Genomic DNA, 22,754 nt, shown 5'->3' with positions numbered 1-22,754 from the left:
AGATAAAATGACAAGAGTGCTAGAACGATAGATAGACAGCTAGATAGAACGATAAGAGCGACAAAACGATAGATAGAATGACAAGAGTACCAGAATGATAGCTAGAGTGATAAGAGCAATAGAATGGCTAGAACGAAAAGAGTGCTATAATGATATATAGTAGAACAACAAGAGTCTATAGATAGGTGGATACGTAGAAAACATAGGATGATAGATAGATAAGTAGACAAACAAACAAAAAAGGAAACAAACACTGTCTTGTCAAGAAATATTCAAATCTTATTTCATGTAGCATACAGAAAAATACCTATTTCTACATCTACTTCTTGCTTTATTTGTGACTGGCTACTGTTGCATCTATGATGGTCTTATGGGCCCCCACCGTCAACTTTGAGGCAGCGCTGGGGCTGTTTTAGAAAAGTAAATGTAAATTGCATTTAATCATTTAGTCTGTGAATCTATAGCTCATATACTTCATGCAAGATGAATAATGTTGTTGTTGATTTGATATTTTGGCTTATATTCAGCAAGCAACTTATCAATGCTAACTGAATTCGGCATTGCTGTACAAGATATGTAGTTCAAGATAATGCTAACGTGGTCTTCTATCTCTGTAAGAAGCGTCAGAGATCATCAGGTGATTCAACATTAGGGGTTTCCCAGCAGCCGTGAGCACAACTCTGTTGTTCGCTAACTGACCGACAAACACGAAAGGCAGAGCTAGAATTTCAGGTATGTCCCTCCTTGGCTAAAGTACAGTATTCTAAAGATGGAGGTCGAAACATGGCTCTCGCCATACAGACAAGTTGTGCATATGTATTCTGAATGGCAGATTCTACGCTTAAGAGAATACTTTGATTTGTTGGTGGAAGTACTTAGACGTGAATGAGAACATATTTTGGGGGGAAAAAAATCGACCCAAAAAACTACACAATGTAGCTTTAATATTAGTATTTAGTGTTCCAATTAACCTTTCTTTGAATATTCAACAACAGTCTATAGTATAACTCTATACGCTTGAAAAATCACCTGTCCACAGTGTTTCCATGACCCCTTATTGGAAGTCAGGTTTTATGAATCAGCTACTCCTCTAACAGTAGAACAACAACTGCACTTACAAGTGTCCTTATAACACCTTCACTCAACGGCATCAGTAGCATACTCCACTGGTGAAATCAGATCATGATGGACAAGACCCTTGCTTTGTTAGGAACATATGCCTCAAAACACACCAGCGACTTGCGCACAATCCAAGCACAGAGAGTGGGCCTTTGTGTGACTGGTGGGCACCGTTGACTGTAAACACACCCTCCTGGCTTGTAAGGTAACCCGAGTCCAAAATGCATAACACCATGACAACCCTCTCCACACCACTTCCCTGCAGGCTAACCCGAGCTATTTGCCTAATGACACAATTATGGACTTAATGACACCAATTCGGTGAAGCCATTACTTAAGAGTGGCATACCTGAGATGACCTGGCAAATGACTCGCCTTTCAGAAGCTCTGAAGTGTAACGGAAAATTCAAGTGTGCACAGTGGGCATGGGGCTGGGAGTGTGTGAAGAATTCGCACCCTCTTGCATGCTCTACCGCCCTGCATCCTTTTTCTGGTGTTCAAAGCTAGTGTAGGTAGACACGGAGGGAGGTACAAATAGTTTATGAAATGGCTCACGTCTGTAGACTCCTCCTGTTTGTTGGATGTGTGCTCTACATTCTGTGCTGAATGTGTGTGAATGTCTTTTTCTCCCACATCGCACATGAAACACATTATTATTCATTTTCTTAAGGTGACATGCATCGAAGCTTAACAACTCTGTCAGTTTTAGTTGCTGCACTGCTCGTCTTTAACTATAGTTTTACAGGCCCATTGTGGCCATGCTGAATATTAATGCACAGTGTTTTTGTTAATGCTGTGGCATTTACTGGGTATATTAAACTGTGCTGAATTATAAGTAGGGTACAAGAACAATGCTATTATGATGTATTAGGTTGAGCTATTTCTTCAAGCAGTGGGAACCAAAGGGCTGATACAGTGGATTCTTCTCTCTCTCTCTCTCACACACACACACACACACACACACACACACACACACACACACACACACACACACACACACACACATTCTCTCACACATACTCACACACACTTGTGTAAAGCGAAAGAAAGAAATGGATACAGAGGAGTGAGAGGGAGTAGAAAGAGATGGATACAGAGGGGTGAATTAAAAAGAAAGAAGCCTCCCTCCAGCCCTCCCTCCTTCGCCTCGACATGCCATTTCTTTCTTTCTTTCTTTTTTCTTTTCTTTTTTTTTTCTCAGAAGGGTCCTGTCGGTCCCGATGCCGTCGCCTTTGTAGTTTACTGTTACTGGTGACATCTTGGTGTCACGGTGTCACACTGAAATGGGTCCCCTCCCACGTTGTGGGGCCTGCGGCAGCGATGGAGAGTGAATTGGGGAGGAGGGAGGGGGGTTAACAATGGCCCTTGAGGAACCACGGCAAGCCCAGGAGGGCCCAGCTGGGTCACCCCACCCCACCCCAGCTCACCCCTACCCCTACCCCTTTCCCAACCCTTACCCTCTCGCTCCCATGAAATTGGAAATTACCTCGGCCCACTCTCACGACAAGTCAGTCAGTGTCTGTGTGGGAGTCCCTCGCCATCGCGCCTTCCATCCTCGCAATGCGTGAGGAGAGGTGCTTGAAAGAGGGAGATAGAGTGGGACACAGAGAGAGAGTGCGATAGAGAGAGAGCAAGTGAGAGAGAGAGGGAGAGAGTGGGACAGAGAGAGAGAGGGAGAGAGTGGGAGACAGACAGACAGACAGAGAGAGAGAGAGAGAGAGAAAGAGAGAGAGAGAATGAAAGGATGTGCTTTGTAGGTTGTGACTCGGTGACCTGCCATATGTGCTTGACCCTTGACTCTTTCTAGTAGGGCGTCTCTCTCTCTCTGTGTGGTTTTGCCGACTGGACTTCTGGGAGGCAGAGTCGGCAGAGTTAAAACCACAACTAAGACCATCGTTATCCATCAGTCTTAGCAAACAGTCACATAAACATCACGCTTGCTCTTTGATCATGATGGATGAGAACATATGCTGTGGTGGCCATGTGAATTACCCAAAGAAACTCCTAGATACTGAAAGGGGCTAGTTTAATAGTGCAACAAGCACTGTGAATGACCTTCGTGTAGAGCAACCTTGATATGTCTTAACAGGCGGGGATACCAACATTAGCTCATTACATTGACACAACGCAGGGTGCAATCAAGCCTTGTTTGGTTGAGTAATTAGTGGACTGTGTTAATGATGTTATTCTTTATCTGTCAATCACAATGATTTGACCACACCTTATTAACGTTCTCACAAAGCTCAGAAATTGGTCTACAATGGATATGTAAATGATGCGGTTTATATCAGAGGGAACGGAAGTTCTTGTGCAGGAGAAGTGCCTGTCATGAAATCATTCAAGAGTTTCACAGAATTGGACTTTCATGAGGTTTTAATGGCAACATTGAACTACATATCATATTTTTGGGTTCCAGGTTCCAGATTCCAAGTCACCTCAACACCTAAACATTCCTACAATATGAGGAAGTGCTCAATACCAAGAGAGGAATACAACTCTGAAATACTGAACTCAGGGTTCATACACATTTCCACCAGAGAATTTCCATGACTTTTCCATGATTTTTTCACAAATTTCCATGACCTTATATTTCTCAAAATCAGCTAGTGCTACATTAATGATATGACGCGTGAGATAATAGATATGACGCGTGAGATAACGGGATGGTCACCTAGAAGGAATGCTCTCAAAACGTAAAGTTTGCCAATCGGTTGTGACACAAGTGTGAGACATGACCTGCCCAAATGAGATATGTTTCTGAGTTTAATTGGTTGAAGCCAATTTCCATGACTTTTCCAAAACTTTCGGGGTGTTTTTTGTTTTCCAAAACCTTTCCAGGCCTGGAAATTGGCATTTTCAAATTCCATGACTTTTTAAAAAACGTATGAACCCTATACAACTATATATATATAACTCAAAGGTCCACTGTTTAACGTTTTCTGTTGTTTGTCAACAAAATCAGCATTCATGTTTGATTACCACCACCACAAATTCGAAGCATATCCTATTGGCTTAGAAATCCTCATTTATCTGGCGTTGACTCTCCATGTACTGTATGTGCGCCATTTTAAAACAACGGTGGCCAGCGATCGTTGAATAACATTAGCACTAGCTTGGATTCATCTGAGCAATGACTATATAGTACCAAAATAGCTTCAACCTAGCATTATTATTTAGTACCTGCATAAAAGCTATTGAAGAATTACATGACAAATTATTCAATTACATTTTGACATCACAATATTAGCTAAACTAACAAACGTCATCACGCAAAGGAACAAGGTCGCGGTGGAAGACATCTGCGATGCATGGCTGCCGTAGTTCTAATACGTACTATGAACAAGGCAGCGCTAGAGAGGTTGGTTGCAATATAAGACCAAACCACTAGTTGGGAGAAATTCTCACACAGGCTACCTCTATAGGCGCAGTCAGGGATTTTAAGTGATTTCTAGCCCGTTTTCATTTTGTTTTTGTAGGCAGCCCAGGCTCCGAAAACTGGAAACAAACAAAGTGGGTGTAGCCTGCCCCCATATAAAAACAAAATCCAGTTTGATATTTGTCCAGGAATACTGAAGGTAGGTAGGGGGGATCTACCTCTCTAATGTGTTTTGTTTGGTCCTTGGTTAAAATATAATGCACGTTTTTTTTGCACAAAAGCTAATGACTGTAAACAGATGTGACTTCGTACAAAATCCCAGATTGTGCTATTAATGCCTACTAACAACGCAATCAATAACACATCGGTATAAAGGTCAATAAATGTTGGTAACAGGGCTGATAGAGAGGAAATGATCTGTGCCTGAAATGATCAAATACATTCAAAGACAACATAGAGGATAGCCTTTCTTGACATCGTACATGGCTGAACTCAAGCCTGAATTCAGGCACCACGGCTGAACTCTATCAGGCCTGTGGTAATAGCCATGATGTGGGATATTTATCAGCGACAGGACACAAAGACCTATCAAATAAGATGAGAAAAAACAGGTTACCTTTGGGTTCTCCAGGATACCCGACTCGTAGCTGTTCAGAGAGATACAATTCAACATTACATATCAAAATTGAGCATCTTGTAATTGTAGCACATGTTTTACAAAAGTATTAAATGCATTATACAACACACTTTGGCTATTTACTGCCATTTATTTGCAAGAACATTTTTACCTGAGTGAATCCTCTGAAAGTGCATTCACTCACTCTCACTCACTCACTCACTCATCAAGTCAAAATCATCATGGTTCACCTGATGTGCATGAGGTTGGCGTCCATGCTCCAAGGCGCCTTTGGAGTGACAGGCACTGGGATGCCATGTTTCTGTGGGACAGAAGGAACTCTCCATCACACCACTCAAGTCACCACTACAAGATGATACAAACAGCGCTGGCAAAAATCTGCCTCTGCTCTCAGAGGAAATTATCGCTAATTTCTTTTTACCTTACAGTTTGACATCTCAAACTGGTGTTGGGATCATTTCACAATCACTGTAATCAAGCACTGTAATACAATAAGACACTGCATGTATCACACTGTTAGTCAGTGTATGCCAAACTTACAGAAACTTACGAGAGTTTTATAAGGCACGGCTGTGTGCAATACTAACAGCACACAGATTAACTGAATTTCATCTGACAATCAGCCTTATACATGCCTTTGATTAAATCTAAAATCAGTTATGTTTCAAAAGGTCTGAGCTAAACTCAAAGAAAGACTCAGACGATGAAACTAGTCACCATAGTTACTGCTATTAAACTAATCTCTGTGAGTTTTAAAGACAAGGACACTTTACTCTAACGACATCCTGGCATTTCTTATATTTGTTCTCACAAAAACCAACAGCTCCCTCTAGAGGTATAACTTAGCAATTCCATCCCATCCAGACAACCAAATACTCATCAGTATTTGATTAGCACTAACTGGACATAATCTAGACCATTTTACTGAATTGTATCATTTCAGAAAGAATTCAGAATTTTTCAGAAACAATTTAATAGTTTAGAGATTTTAAACACACAATTGTTGTTGTCACAAAAGAAACAACAACAACAACAACAAAAACTTAACCAGACAACAGTCAGTGAATGAGAACCAAATGTTTGACAGCAAGAAGAATGCTTCAGCCTCTGGTTTTTACCTCAGCATATTCCATCAGGTCCTTCCTGCCCTTGAAACGGTTGTAGAATTCTGGGATCCTCCAGGGAGCGATGATCTGAGGACAGTTCGGAGGAGACAGAATGACTGTGATGGAGAACTACTAAATGACCATTATCAGAAAGACACCAGGGACCATGGACGAGAACTTACTTTAACCTCAGGGTAGAGAGCGTAGCAGGTCAGCTCAAAGCGAATTTGGTCATTTCCCTTAAAAGAAAGAGCAACACAGAGACGGTTGAGAAAGGTTCTAAAGGATCTTTGGTAATAGGTTGGTCGTTTGCAATGAAATATTTACTCAGCTAACCCTGAGTAAATATAACAATTACTAGAATAATCATATCCATCCATCAATCCAGTTCCAACACAAATAGTGAGGAGACCTAACACCACAAAATATTTGTGTGTGTGTGTGTGTGTGTGTGTGTGTGTGTGTGTGTGTGAGAGAGAGAGAGAGACAGTGAGAGACAAATGGGGATTTCTGATGTATGTGGATCAAGTGCATTTCTCAAAACAATTAGTGTGAACTGCACCCGATAGATCACCTACAAAAGCATGCATATTGCTCAAAATGCTTTGTTTATGTGCCAAAAGCAAGCATTTACACCAATGAAACTATCAGTGTGATCAAAATGGCAAATTCTTACGCCATTTTAACTGTCTTTTTGCCAATATAACAGTTAACCCTTATTTCTCTTACTAGCTTACTGAAGTATTTCCCAACGAACAATGTGCAAGGCATCACTGCTTTTCTATGTGGCATAGCTATTCTAAAACTACAAAGTTACACATTGTCGTGTGTGGAGGAGGTTGATTACAAAACAGTGGATATGTTTCAAAGTTTTTACTGACATTGTGACTGTATAAAGAAAAATAAGGCTTTTACAGCATTGTGCAAATGACTAATATACCGTAAAACAGCCCTTGGTCAGAGCCACAGCAAATCTTTCTATGCATCCTAAAATTCCTGTCTGTCACGCCACATATGCTAAACTATGACTATGACAACTAGTTATAACAGATAGTTCAACACATTTACATGTAATGACACAAGCGATGAAATAAGGCGATTTGTTTAATGCGGTAGGACTATTCATTATATTGCATTTTGGCCAACATTAATTTGGCCAACATTAGCCACTGAAAAAAAAGACATTTGCACGAAATCAGTGGCATGAATGCACTAAAGCGATGAGATGGGGAGAAACTTCGTTAATGATGTGATAAGACGATATGGAGTTTGAACAAAAAAAATGTGAGAACTATCATTCTACCATTTCTGAGAAATGCGGCAACGCAACTTTACGTCACTCAGGGTGTCTGTCTGTAAATAGTAAGTTGTCTCCCCCTATTGGCCATATTGAAAACTGCATCTGCATTCCTTCAGAGGGTGCTCCTGACAGAAGTGGCACATGTGCATTCTTTGAACAAACTCTAGAGCGTATGGCCAAATCAATCACCCCGACATTTGAACGTATACCACTGAGCCACTTGCAGCCATCTGAGAAGACTAAACGAGGAGTATCACGTCTTCCTGGATCAGCAGAAATAGGTCAGGAAGTTTGAAAGCCTAAAGGTTTTGGCAAGCTTCCACGCAGTCTTTATGCACTCCTTGATACAATGTGCAACCTTGGCAACCTTGACTCCATTTTCTGCAAACAAAGTGAACACATGTTTGCCTGCAACTAATCTTGGTCTTGGCGTGTGAATTTATTTTTCCAGACGTTACAAGAGCGAGTCCAAATAGTCTCCCTAATTGATTTGTGGTCATAGTTTGAATATGCTCATCGAGCAGTTTTATTGATGTAAGAGCACAAGACTTGTAAATTCAGGGTATCTGCAGGAATCATAAAGATGAATTTACTACCTTTTACTACCTTTTTACTACCACCAAAATAATTTTTACTACCAACACGACGCAGCCGCGAACTTACATTTCCCCATTTGGACTACCTAGTGTTACCAACCAATGTTACCAAATATGCTCCCCTCTACAATCTTTGAAAAATATGAAAAAGTTGTTGATTGAAGAGGTTGCTTGAAGGTTGTGATATTTAAGTTCCAAAAAAAAAACCAAATTGCACCACTCCCTCTCCTTCCAAAGTAGCCTAACATGTCCTACACCTCTCTAAAATAAATGGCAGGCCCTACTGTTATAAGCTACATCACTAGTTGTCCAAGTGCACACACTAAAGTAGATTAGACTGTAGGGTTGGGTATTGAAAGGGTATATTTCGATACCGGTGCCAAATCGATACTTTCAAAACGGTGCCGGTTCCTAAACGGTAATTAAATCGGTACTTTAAAAAAAAAAAAAGAAAACAAGTTTTTATGATGATTTTTTTTCAAGAACCAACCTACAATATTTTCAGCTAAAAGCTTTCATAATAGGCCTATACAAATAATAAAACAAAAAAATCACATATTATTACACATATTATAGCCTAAGGCCTAGGTGAAATTTGACCAACAGCATATTAAGCAGTAGCCTACCTTTAAAACCACAAAACATGAAAGACTTGACTGTTTGCAACTTTGCACTTTTTTCTTCATTCTACCTAATCTGGTATTCCAGATGAATGTGTTGAATTGTAGCATAGTAGGCCTACATGTAATGGGAGGGTAGGCTATATGTTTTGTGTGGGTCCCTCACCCTACTATGGGGTGGACAGAAGAATGGGGATGAGTGATTGTGTGTCTGCAATGTCTTAAATTATTAGCCCTATATTCTTCCAATTTCGTTGTATTCTGTGCAATGACATTAAGTATTCAATTCAATTCAATTCAAAATAAATAACCCAATGTTGAATGTATTTTTAAACAGGTCATGTTACATGTAATGCATTCATTTCTCATAAACATCGCATTTATCTATCGTTACTTTTTTGGCAACCGGCTACCCAGCTAACAATTTCTGGTTAGGAGAACGTTTTTAGAACGTTTTTTTCCTGGTTAGGAAAACGTTGCCTGAAAGTTGCGAAAGTTGCCACAAGGTTCCCCAGGAAAGTTTTCTTGACGAAAATACTACGTTTTTTTCTGGTTGTTTATTTTGGTTAGCAGAACGTTCTCCTACCCTTTAGGGAACTTTACTATATTTGGTTGCATTAACGTTCCCCTAACCTCCCAGCAACAAAGTGTAAAGGGGGAAAAAATATGTAGAATTATCGTGACATCCAGGCATGGCTCCGCTGTACTCTCTCCATCTGCGGCTACAGCCTATCTGCAAGCTGAGAGGGCGAACGTCTCTGATGACTAAGGCAATGACATAGACTACTACACGTATGTAATTACACTTACCATTAACTGCTTGCTGAACTGCGACGAATACGGTTCGTTAACATGAATATGTGTCAGCTAAGTATTTAAATGCGGTTAGGTCTAATACTTTCTTGTCTACGGTGTCTTTTCCTATAATAAACGATTACTCAGATCAAAACATAAGCAGAGCAGGCGCTAGCCTAACACACTGTTTCAACATTCAAAACTGGCTGTTTTTATTGCATCGTATGCCATTAAAAGTCCTCGGTTCAGAATTATGATGGATTTTGGTTTATTTTGTTTTAAATTGGGACTGGGAATTGTGGGATAGGCTGAGTGAACAGCACTGTAACAGGCTATAACTTGGACTACGTGTTAATATAAAACAATTCTCCCCCGGGAACATTGTGCTGTTTAAGATGCAGTCTCAACGTTTGAGAAAGAATTCATTGGAGTCCTCATCATCATATTTTCATAACAAATAAAGCTTTAAAAACATGAATGCATTTCAGGTGCCACTCTAATCGATTATGGATTAATCCAACACTATTCGTCAGATTAGTTAGCATGAAATCGTTGTGTGCCTGCCTGGGACTATGGCTAGCTAGCTCTTCCACCCGGTTTACCCTGTACAGTGTTTTTTAAAAGCCTGTTGGACTTAATGGAATAAGTGCATGGAGAACGATGTGAAGAATGTGATCGATACCATACAGCCAGTAGCCTACGTGAGTAACTTTATCTCTGTGCCAAATGTCTTAAAGTTAGCGAGGTTGAGTCTGCTAAAACACCAACACCCCAGAACTGGCTGTTTTTTTCACGGACCGGAGATGGAAGTTTTTCAGCTTCTCGCGCTGGCCCCTTTAGCTGACGGGCTGGCTGGTCGGCCGAATATCAATCCAACAGAGGGGGGAAGAATAGAATAGGGCTATATGTCGATTTTGCAACAAATTATTCCGACTTTGCAGTGTGGCTGCTGGCCGTGTTCAATTGGAAACTCATAGAAACTCTGGGGCGATTTTCATCAACAATAATCAACCCCACGCACATAACCAGAGAATACCGATATACAAATAAGATACCAAAAAACAACTAAGTAGCAACTTTGTGTGAAAAGAGAAATGCAACCAGAATATAACGTTTTTTTCTTTAGTTGTAATAACGTTCGGGAAACTTTGATAACCTGGAGCTAACGTTCTCTCCAGGGTATGAGAAGGTTACTGATAAACTAACCACAGGAGAACCAGCGGCTAACGTTATTTGCTTGCTGGGATTCAACCAGAATATAACGTTTTTTTCTTTAGTTGTAAAAACGTTAGGGGAACGTTATTTGTTTTGACAACCTGGAGATAACGTTCTCTAAACGTTATTAGTAGGTTGCTGAAAAACGAACCATAGGGGAACCAAAAGCTAACGTTAGTGAAAGTTAGCAGAACGTTAATTGTTTGCTGGGTATAGGCTACTCAATGCCGGCTTACAGAGAAAAATACGTCATACCTCCACGTTTTACTAACCGGAATGCATGCATTCTCATCAACTTCGCAATCTATCGTTAGGCTACCAGTTAAACAGCAATACATGGATGATCCTCTTCTGCCGTTTAATCGTGTATCACTACACTTGTAGGCTATGTAAATATACATGTAGGCTTTATTAATTTTACCGATGACTTTTACCCATAGACAGTAAAAGTCTGCCTAAGAAACGTCTCTGCTAAAAGCATGAGTTTTCCGTCCATATCAACTGTTGTCAGAGTAAACAAAACGATTCAACTAGCATTGCACTGCAGACGTTGACTAGCATTTTAAACAACTAATTTCTGCCGTTTTTATGGGACAACTGATCATCCCAGCAAACAATTAACGTTCTGCTAACTTTCACTAACGTTAGCTTTTGGTTCCCCTATGGTTCGTTTTTCAGCAACCTACTAATAACGTTTAGAGAACGTTATCTCCAGGTTGTCAAAACAAATAACGTTCCCCTAACGTTTTTACAACTAAAGAAAAAAACGTTATATTCTGGTTGAATCCCAGCAAGCAAATAACGTTAGCCGCTGGTTCTCCTGTGGTTAGTTTATCAGTAACCTTCTCATACCCTGGAGAGAACGTTAGCTCCAGGTTATCAAAGTTTCCCGAACGTTATTACAACTAAAGAAAAAAACGTTATATTCTGGTTGCATTTCTCTTTTCACACAAAGTTGCTACTTAGTTGTTTTTTGGTATCTTATTTGTATATCGGTATTCTCTGGTTATGTGCGTGGGGTTGATTATTGTTGATGAAAATCGCCCCAGAGTTTCTATGAGTTTCCAATTGAACACGGCCAGCAGCCACACTGCAAAGTCGGAATAATTTGTTGCAAAATCGACATATAGCCCTATTCTATTCTTCCCCCCTCTGTTGGATTGATATTCGGCCGACCAGCCAGCCCGTCAGCTAAAGGGGCCAGCGCGAGAAGCTGAAAAACTTCCATCTCCGGTCCGTGAAAAAAACAGCCAGTTCTGGGGTGTTGGTGTTTTAGCAGACTCAACCTCGCTAACTTTAAGACATTTGGCACAGAGATAAAGTTACTCACGTAGGCTACTGGCTGTATGGTATCGATCACATTCTTCACATCGTTCTCCATGCACTTATTCCATTAAGTCCAACAGGCTTTTAAAAAACACTGTACAGGGTAAACCGGGTGGAAGAGCTAGCTAGCCATAGTCCCAGGCAGGCACACAACGATTTCATGCTAACTAATCTGACGAATAGTGTTGGATTAATCCATAATCGATTAGAGTGGCACCTGAAATGCATTCATGTTTTTAAAGCTTTATTTGTTATGAAAATATGATGATGAGGACTCCAATGAATTCTTTCTCAAACGTTGAGACTGCATCTTAAACAGCACAATGTTCCCGGGGGAGAATTGTTTTATATTAACACGTAGTCCAAGTTATAGCCTGTTACAGTGCTGTTCACTCAGCCTATCCCACAATTCCCAGTCCCAATTTAAAACAAAATAAACCAAAATCCATCATAATTCTGAACCGAGGACTTTTAATGGCATACGATGCAATAAAAACAGCCAGTTTTGAATGTTGAAACAGTGTGTTAGGCTAGCGCCTGCTCTGCTTATGTTTTGATCTGAGTAATCGTTTATTATAGGAAAAGACACCGTAGACAAGAAAGTATTAGACCTAACCGCATTTAAATACTTAGCTGACACAAATTCATTTTAACGAACCGTATTCGTCGCAGTTCAGCAAGCAGTTAATGGTAAGTGATATTACATACGTGTAGTAGCCTAGCCTATAATGTCATTGCCTTAATCATCAGAGACGTTCGCCCTCTCAGCTTGCAGATAGGCTGTAGCCGCAGATGGAGAGAGTACAGCGGAGCCATGCCTGGATGTCACGATAATTCTACATATTTTTTCCCCCTTTACACTTTGTTGCTGGGAGGTTAGGGGAACGTTAATGCAACCAAATATAGTAAAGTTCCCTAAAGGGTAGGAGAACGTTCTGCTAACCAAAATAAACAACCAGAAAAAAACGTAGTATTTTCGTCAAGAAAACTTTCCTGGGGAACCTTGTGGCAACTTTCGCAACTTTCAGGCAACGTTTTCCTAACCAGGAAAAAAACGTTCTAAAAACGTTCTCCTAACCAGAAATTGTTAGCTGGGATATCATTCTCCCGTTTATGCATCTCATTAACGTTTGCTTTTGCAAGCAACACCCATTGTTGATGATGCATCCTTGGTTCGGTTCCGAACTGGTGGAAATGCGGGCAGGTTCACTAGCACACCACGGTTCAAAGACTTTCGAAGGCTGCACCTGTTCAACAACACCAGGTTAGCTGTCAGTAGAAAACAGCCTTCAGTGGTGTGTGCAGACTGTGCACTGACGCTGCCGTTTTAAGAGTGAACACCAGTGAGCGCGATTAAGCAGCTGCATATTTAATGAAGCACCGAAATGAGGCACCGAAATTCACATTGTATTTCGGGATGGTTACTACCGTTGATGTTCGCCCCGAGTACGTACTTGTACCGAGTGTCGGTACCCAACCCTATTAGACTGTGCCTTTAAATAGTCAGCACAATGCTAGGCGACTGTAGGCCATTTCCACTAAGAAATCAGCTCAATATTATGTGCAAGACTGATGTTTACCAAGCATGCCAAAGTGTTAATATCTTAGCACTATCGTCATACGTTTTCTCATAGTGAGATGGCTATCCCGAAATGTGTTTTGAATGACATGGGGCGCACGGAGGTGAACGGCTGGACAAATGTGAAATGACAAGGTGTTACTGTTAACTAAACAATTTAGTAGACCTAAGGTAGACAGGCTTTGTGGCTAAAACGATGAAAACCAGTAGGCTAGTCTGTCACAGCTAACTTCAAGCACAGTAGCCTAGACTAGTTTACACACACAGAAATTAAAAGTCAATATCAGCATCACGAGATTGCTGTCATTATCGGAAAATCCAGACACGTTAAACTGGACGCGAACGCGTGGCAAAGCCAACAAAAAAAACAACAACAACGTCATAAATTATGTCTTTTTAAATAAATAATTTGACCTTTACCGTTTCTTGGCTTCAGCTAAGAAACAAATAGCATTTATTAAACACAGCAAGCACACTGAAGCACTAGGAGTGGGTACTTATAGACTAACTGATTGAGTTACATTGATGTTTCTAAGTAGGCTGCTTAAAAGACAGTGTAGACTCAGACATCCAATCAATGATTCAAGGATTCCCCATCTCATATTTAACAAAAAAATTGCCTATTGCTGCCTGTTGGATGTTATCTCCGATAGCACTCGTGACCTCGAGAAACAGAGAGATTAACGTGAAAAAATCGTTTTTCTGTTAAGATCAACTTGTAAAGAAAGCTGCTTTTACCATGATAATAATACAAACCTCTCAAATAACTAAAGAACGGGCCGAAATTGAATGAGGGACAAGAGTGAGTGCAGAGTCTAACTAAAGCTAAAAAAATTACTAGGCAAACTCAATTTAATACTCTAATCCCATGCGCAACACCTTCATCACAAACACTGATGAGTCAACGTAATATTCCTACCTGTGCTGCAGGATAAATATATTATAAAGATAATTTGACAGACTTCACACTTTGCCTGCCATTTCAATTAGGGCCCTGAACACACATACCTTCCCTGTGGCCCCATGGGAGACGTATTGCGCCCCCTCCTGGCGAGCTATCTGCACCTGCCTGCGGGCGATGCAGGGCCGTGCCACCGAGGTGCCCAACAGGTAGCGGTCCTCGTACATGGCGTTGGCTTGGACTGATGGCCAGATGAACTCCTCCACAAACTCAGCTCGCACATCCTCAATGAACACCTGCCATGAGTCAATGGTAGTATGGAAAGAAAGAGACACATGCTGAGAACCAGGAGTCACTGAATTAAAAGTTTCTTAAATATTTTTTTTTTTAAATTACTTTATTATGTACTTTAAATTGTATATATTCAATTGCAATATGTGACCATTCAAAGCAAAATCAGTCGTTTTGCGCACAACGTTATTTTGAGAAAATCAACAATAACAAACTTCCGGGTTAAAATGTTGAATTTCACATTTTCGCATATTTCGACTGTATACAGTCAACAGTTTCATATCGTGAATGCATTTCACGGAAAAACATACGTTTTGACTGTTAAACCTGGCGAAGATTCAACACATTTGCTGTCATTCCCTTTGTGCACGCGCCGCTTAAAAAGGTGATTTCTCCTCTTCTGGCATATCGTGACAAAAGAACCATGTCAACTTTGGATGCGGTTATCTTAGCGATAGTTTGTGTAGTTTAGTTTGTTTATGGCCGTTCACGTGAGCACAATAACTTAATTTAGTAAATTTTACCGAAACGACTGGTTCCGCTTTACATGGTCACATGTTTTCTATCTTTCTGTCATCTTTCTGTCTTTATTATCATTATTAAAAAAATATATATGAAATATGCTTTTTGGCCAGTATTCTGTGTTGGATCGAGGCCTGTGCCCCCACTTTGCGAACCCTCCATATCTATCTATTTAATCTATTCCTTCATCAGTATACAGAGGTTGATAGTGTTTAAAAGCAACAGCTTTTCTATGCCCATGAAACATGCCATAAATCATGCATCAATATGAATGTTTAATTGTGTTGCTTTGATTGATACATGGACAACCTTTTGAGGAATGTTGCAGGGCAACGACATAACCTGTTTCATGTGTTTTGATTGGATGATCATTTTAATTTGCCTAAGGTACTGACACTTACCGTTCAAGGTGCCCAATAACAAAAGGAACCACAATACTCAGGAATATTGCCCAACAGCATTGTTCAGAAAGGTGCATCATCAGTTGTGGAGGAGACATAGACATAAAAGCAACAGCTTTTCTATGCCCATGAAACATGCCATAAATCATGCATAAATGTGAATGTTTAATTGTGTTGCTTTGGTTGATACATGGAACAACTTATTGAGGAATGTTGCAGGGCAACGACATAACCTGTTTCATGTGTTTTGATTGGATGATCATGTTAATTTGCCTAAGGTACTGACACTTACAGTTCAAGGTGCCCAATATCAAAAGGAACCACAATACAGGAATATTGCCCAACAGCATTGTTCAGAAAGGTGCATCGTCAGTTTTGGAGGAGACATAGACATCGCAGTGTTCCAAAGTTCCACCAAAAACAGGCAAATTTATACTCCTGACCTTCACCTTTTTTTATGGTGGGGGTGCACAGTCTGTTGCCTTTCCCTCTTCCTTAAGAACACGTGACACTCACCTTTTTTGCCCCTAGACTCTCAGCTTTCTTCTGTGCGGCCTCAAAGTCCTCGTCCTGCCCAATGTTGGCCTGTTGCATGGAAAAAGCACAGCAATGATTAGCTTGCCACTGTAGAGGCATTTACTGTTTAGACCAATTATACAGAAAACCTTTTTTTTTCTTTGATGATTACATAACAAAGCAGTCATGACAACCCAATGCACACCAAGGGTTTGCTATCTACCACATATTGATTCAAGTTGATTTGTCCCAAGGGATATGGAGCTTTCCAGTTCCACGGCCTTGATAAAATTATCACAAATAACGTCTGCATCCCAATGGCAAAACAAAACCCACAAAAACTAGCTATTAATTTGATCTGTAAATTATCCAGAGAGGATAATCAAATCAAGTGAGATTTGGATCCTGTTTAATTCGGTTCCAGTCCATTGGACCGCATGTCTGGCGGGAAGACAGGGGGTCAACGGGAAGGCTGGCAGTCTGGACTTGTCACGTAACCTGTGCTGACTGACTCACTCCTATTGAAATGGCACTGCAATGAAATGACACTGTCTCAGATTTTGCTAAAAGTTTGTCTACATGATGTATATAAGCGTATGTTTTTGCTAAATTCTAATATTTTTCATATTTTTTTTATTTATTACACTCTCCAAAATGCCTTATCTTGAAAGTCATGCTTAGGCGTTAATATCTTAAAAAATATAATTCCTTGTCGGCCCAAATTTTGTAGGATGGACGGCAAATATGTTCTCTCTATGACTAGGCGTTCAGACATAGGTTGTATGACATTGCATGTTCTGCGGATACCAAGCAGTTGCAGGGCTGTACATCTGAAAAACATGACCGGACATTTGGAACTCCGAACTTTGCCGGCTCTTACACTACTCCTCTACTAGCATTTATAACGGACATTAAGTAAATGACCTTGTGTCTGAACTAATCGAAGAACATGCAGAGATTCTGTTCATGTGCGTGTTCAATCTGTTCAACCACGGCGACGCAGAGATTCTATTCATGTGCGTTGGCGTCGTTAACACATTTGACCGCATAATGTCTGTATGCATTTGAATCACCCGAGGGGTCTATATTTTTATATTTCCATATTGTGCGAAGGACATGTCTGAAAGTAGCTTATGTTATTAGCTGGCATCAATCAGTAGGCCTACTATACTGTATCTGCAAGTGCAATAATACAATACTAGGAAACATTTTAACTTCTTGGATCCCTAACTGAAGAGCACCAGAGGAACACCCGGTAGTAGACCTTGGCAGCACTGCTTGCATTTTGTTTTTGACTACAATACTAATGCTATACTGTATATGGCCAATAGGTACCTATGCTTTTGGACCATATGATTTTAGTGCAGCAACAACCTTATTTGAGTATCTTTCATAGTGGTTCACAAAGTTGTACACACTGGGAGTGTAATGCCTTCTAGTAACAAACTGGTTAATAATTAGGTGAATTATTTAAAATATTACATAAAGTGCATGTTTTGGCTCCATGGGATGTTACGATACACAACAACATGTAATAACATGCTAATAATTCTTACTCAACATTCCAGATTCCTCAAAGCTACTGATATTCCTAGCGTGGCATTCCAGAGATATTACTTCTCTTTTGTTTTCCTTGGGGCCCAACCATCCACCACATTTTTCATTGTGATGTCCCACAACTGCGCTCAATATAATCCTCGGTCACAACTCGCCTGGCCTGACGTGCCCCTGGGATTAATGCAAGACAAACATAGGGGATCTTTCAAGAAGAGAAACCACTCTCATTGTGCCTTTCATCGCTTTTTCTATCCAATCACAAAGTAGTATACTGTCATGTCCCCACATGGGCTCCACTTGCGTGTAGATATGATCAAGCATTGGCATGGTCATGGCAGCCATTTTAAACCCACTGATATTACACAAAAATATCACCTTGATCAAATTAGTGAAAAATAAAAATTATAAAAAGAATCCTTCACATAGTGGCAAAATACTAGCCTGGAGACCAGACTCTTCTTCGCAGAGAGTCTGGCCTAGCTCCATTGGCAAACGTTTATTTCCTGGTTTGAGGACGCTTGTCTGAAGTTTGAATTCATTGGAATTCATCGCTAACGTTTGGTAATGACATATGATAACCACGGGGACACAACGATAACGATAGGCTTGAAACTTAAATGTAATCGCTCTTGGGAACGCCCTCTGTTCACTGATTGGGCGGAGATGCACTTGCCGGAGTAAACAAAGCCGAATCAAGCTATACCAGACGGAGTATGAAGAAAGATGTAAATGAGCGGAAGTAGGTCGTCAGGCGGGGGCCAGGCTGGCAAAATACAGCAAATACAGCAGTAGAGGATAAATATGCTTTCAAGCACTTTAGACTTTGGGTGTGGGGGGGGGGGGCTAAGCTAAGGCAACAATTGTTAACCTACCGTATATGAAAATGGTTCCATCAAAATCTGGTTGGCTAGTAGGTTGCATTTTGATGACAATCCTATCCCACCCTCACCACCCCCTTTTCATTAGCTGTACTATGTTCAGGGCAGACAGAGGGAGTAAAGTGCATTGCTAGCAGATTCCGCCACCAAGCCAAACTCAGGTCAGGGGTTCGTCAGGCCCAGCACGAGCAGTTAATCTCCCCCTCTTCACGTCCGCCTGACCACACAATACCCACCTGTCACCTTCACTACATGTCATGAAGTTGCCTAACCTTTCTGCTTCAGTAGAAGACCTCTGCAGCCTCTAATAATGTCTATTTCAGATACATTAGTTTGTGCCAATTAAGCATGGTTATGTATCAATCATATAACTTTTGACATAGAATGCTAAACTATTGATGGAAAACGTGTGTGAAAAAATGTAAATCTAACACTAAAAGCTTTGAGTCAGAAAACTTAAAGGGACACTTCACCGATTAGCATTAAGCTTTGTATCTTTAGAAAACCAGTCATGTTTTTGAATGGTCGTGCATCATTCCCTCAGTTTACCTTGAGATGGAAGAAATACAGATTTCAATGAAACCCATGAATAGGACTTCCTGCTTTCAATGATGTAAAATTATGATTTTTACATCATTGAAAGCAGGAAGTCCAATATCGAAATCCGTATTTCTCCCATCTCAAGGCAAACTGAGGGAATGATGCACGACCGTACGACACGAACATGACTAGTTTTCTAAAGATACAAAGCTTAATGCTAATCGGTGAAGTGTCCCTTTAAGGTCTGAGAACTACAGTGACTGGTCCAGATTCCAGATGATGCATGGTTCAGTCTAAACTGAATTTCTCGTGACACTGAAGAGAAACGTGTGGCACTAAAAGGAAAAACCTGAGCTTTCCTTTATAGTATAATTGCTACATATTAGTACTTCAAAAACAAACAGCTGTTGCTCTTATACTAAGCATTTTATAGATTCTCAAATCTAAATGTAGACGAGACATGACTTGACAACTAGATTATACTATTGTAATTGTTTATGCAGTGGTCATACCAAGTAAGCGATGACATCATAGCCTTGCTCCTTGAGCCACACAAGGATACAAGATGTGTCCAGTCCTCCACTGTATGCTAAGACCACGGTTCCTTTAGACATCTTTTTCTGTTGTGGTCTTTGCAACCACTGAGCTCAACCTGAAATTCAAGAGAAGATATCCCAGGGGTTTCAATCACAACATCCCACAGTTCAACTGGAAATCAGATAATCTATCTCGGTGGCACTTGAAAAGCAATGATAATCTCATTATTTTTGCATCTAGTCTATAACTTTCTACTTGATGCAATAACAAGCCGCAAGTTATGTAAACTTTCAGTTGTGTGCTTGTTTACAGTTTTGCAGAAAAAAGGGATATGATAAGAAAAAAGCAAATTGACATTACAGTGACAGAAAATTAAACGGCTTGTTTGATTCGTTTGGCGTTATCGTCATTTTGGGAAGCGCTCAAATTAAAGTGAATATTTTGAGAATAATCTGCGGTATTGTGTGAAACAGCATCGCTGTGTAACGTTGGCGTTAGCTAATGTTTGATAGTAGTAGAAACGTTAACGGGAACAGATTCTGAGTAACTAACGTCAACATTAACTTACATTTTACTGCGAAATCATCAAGTTATACGAGGTTTTACATTTCAACAGAGAAACTGTCCATTCTGTGAGAGGTCTGAATTTAATGCCAGCGACCTAGCAGAAGTAATCAGTTATATTAAACGTTGCCTCATAACGTCAGGTTTACTCATTCATTTGGTAACGTTAACATTTACGTTAGCTTCATCTGCTATTTTAGTTAGCTCCTCAAAGGCGATGATCTACAGACGATATGCACAATTTCCCGTGCATTCCCATGCAAGCACGTGTAGGCTACGTATAAAACACAAATGATCACCAATACTCACAAATATCTACTTACAGATTAATGAAAGCAAAATGTTTGGTCTCGGATCTTCCTTTCAATGTCTATGCTGTTTTCTGACAGTGGGCTGTCTTTAAACAGGGAAAACAGATGACGTTTTTAGGCAAGCTTGAGGTTGGAGAGCCGACCAATGACCATGTGCCTAATGAATTTAGGGGTTTGTATCAACAGGTGGTAGGTCAGGGAAAGAGGGGAAAGCCCGATTTGATTTACTGATTGTCCACTAGATACAATATAAACTATTTTAAATTGTTTTAACAGCAAATAGATGCTGATTGAGCTTCAGACAGTATCGACCAACAGCGAAAGGGTTGAGCCACCCACCCCTTACAGCTGGAGTTTTGAGTAGCCTAGCAGAAGGCACTTGGACAAGGAGGATCTTAGGCCAGAAAGAAAGAAAAGTGAGTAAAGAAAAGAACAACCTAAACAAAAACCACACACACACACACACACACACACACACACACACACACACACACACACACACACACACACACACACACACACACACACACACACACACACACACACACACACACACACACACACACACACACACAGGCAAAGTGGGCATGTGTCCAGGACCAGGAGGGCCCTGGGAAATTTGAGACATTGAAATGAATTACCAGTGTGGGGTGTGAAAAAAATGCTTTTTATATAATTTCAAATGATTGGGGTCTGATCAGATCTAGAAGTGTAGGCGCCTTGGGTTTGACCCCTGGGGCCCACAGCAGCAATGTTTAAAGATGGCCAACAAATATGGGTTTTGTGAGGTGGAAATTAAGGGACTGAAAGCTAACTAACAACTAATACAAACATATTTAACCCATAAACAAGGCCCTACATATTTAAATAAGTAAAAATAAAAAGATGATTAAATTGATCATGCTATTTGTTTATCCACCAAATAACGATGTCCACAGACAAGGTAGAGCATGTTTCATGTTTTTACAATATGACAGTATGATGTATTGCGACATCGAACCAATTCAAATTTGTGGTTTCCTACTGTAGGTCTCATTTCATCGAACCACAGGTACGCTACCCGATCTGGTAAAGTTACATAGTGCGGTTATAGCCGATAGAGGGCCGCAAAGTCAATGCAGAAGTGCCGTTCACCCTGTTATGAGTTGATGAACCGCTGAAATGATTTTGTAAACATTATGTTAAGGTATGAAAAACTCTTTAGTGTTGCTTTAATTGGCCACTGTGATACCAAATAATATTGAATGCAAATGTAATTTGTATAGGCTAGTGCTTTCCCATTCATCCAAACACTCAAAGTGCTTTCAATGTCATACCTCACATTCACAGGCTGCCATGCAAGGCTTAACCTGGAGCACATTTGGGGTTATTATGTCACTCCGACAGGGTCAGGAGAGGTTAGGCTTGAATTTCCCCTTGGGGATCAATAAAGTATCTATCTACAGTGAGGAGAAAATTTATTTGATACCATGCTAAAGTTGCCTAAAAATCCTAGATCCATGAAATAGCTGGCCTTTAAAAATAAAAATCTGCCTGCCCCTATGTTAACCCTATGTGTTAAATTCCCATAGGGTTACATAGGGGGTCAAATAATTCCTTCCCCTAGCATTTAAGGAAAACATTTATCTATTTACGATACATTCTTCAATCACAAAGAAAATTGGTGTCCTTGGCGGTTTGATTTTTACTATTTTTTTTTTAATTAAGGCATTAAGATCAATTGTCAAATGATGATTTTATATTCCTGTTTTAGCATGGTATCAAATACATGTGCTCCTCACTGTATCTATCTATCTACAGTATCAGGCTGGAACTGGCAACCTTCCGACTTCTGGACGTTTCCTCCTGAGCCGCTGCCACCCTGCATGTTCCCCGGTCATACCACCAACATTGTTGTGTGGCAATTGAAGTTTCTATTGTATTCTAATCTAATGTGATCAGAATTTGTAGCCTGGCTAGCGCCTATACCACTTCTCAAATGAGACGTGGTCTGGCAACCAGACGTTCATTTTCTCGTATTTGAAAAAATGCCCAGATCCGTTCATTGGGCGCCACGGATGTCTATCA

The 22,754-nt window shown here is 40.4% G+C and overlaps 1 protein-coding gene across 2 annotated transcripts in view; it reads right to left on the bottom strand.

Moving 5' to 3' along the window:
- ass1 (argininosuccinate synthase 1) overlaps positions 1-20,853 on the bottom strand; it is a 49,213-nt gene extending 28,360 nt beyond the window's left edge. Inside the window, exons 1-8 of one of the 2 annotated variants that reach the window (XM_062554842.1) lie at positions 20,700-20,853; positions 19,788-19,927; positions 16,301-16,369; positions 14,678-14,866; positions 6,421-6,477; positions 6,251-6,325; positions 5,363-5,433; positions 5,112-5,142 (exon numbers count right to left, since the gene is read on the bottom strand). In XM_062554842.1, coding sequence (XP_062410826.1) covers positions 5,112-5,142; positions 5,363-5,433; positions 6,251-6,325; positions 6,421-6,477; positions 14,678-14,866; positions 16,301-16,369; positions 19,788-19,889 — 594 coding nt within the window. In that variant the 5' untranslated portion in view covers positions 19,890-19,927; positions 20,700-20,853. Of the gene's footprint in view, positions 1-5,111; positions 5,143-5,362; positions 5,434-6,250; positions 6,326-6,420; positions 6,478-14,677; positions 14,869-16,300; positions 16,370-19,787; positions 19,928-20,699 lie in introns of those variants that run through there. The other variant, XM_062554843.1, reaches the window with a different exon arrangement.
- Positions 20,854-22,754: the final 1,901 nt, after the last annotated feature.

Source organism: Sardina pilchardus, chromosome 14 (assembly GCF_963854185.1).
Source record: "Sardina pilchardus chromosome 14, fSarPil1.1, whole genome shotgun sequence".
NCBI lineage: Eukaryota > Metazoa > Chordata > Actinopteri > Clupeiformes > Clupeidae > Sardina > Sardina pilchardus.
Note: the sequence above shows the minus strand (reverse complement) of the source record. Positions and strands in the feature narration are given on the sequence as shown.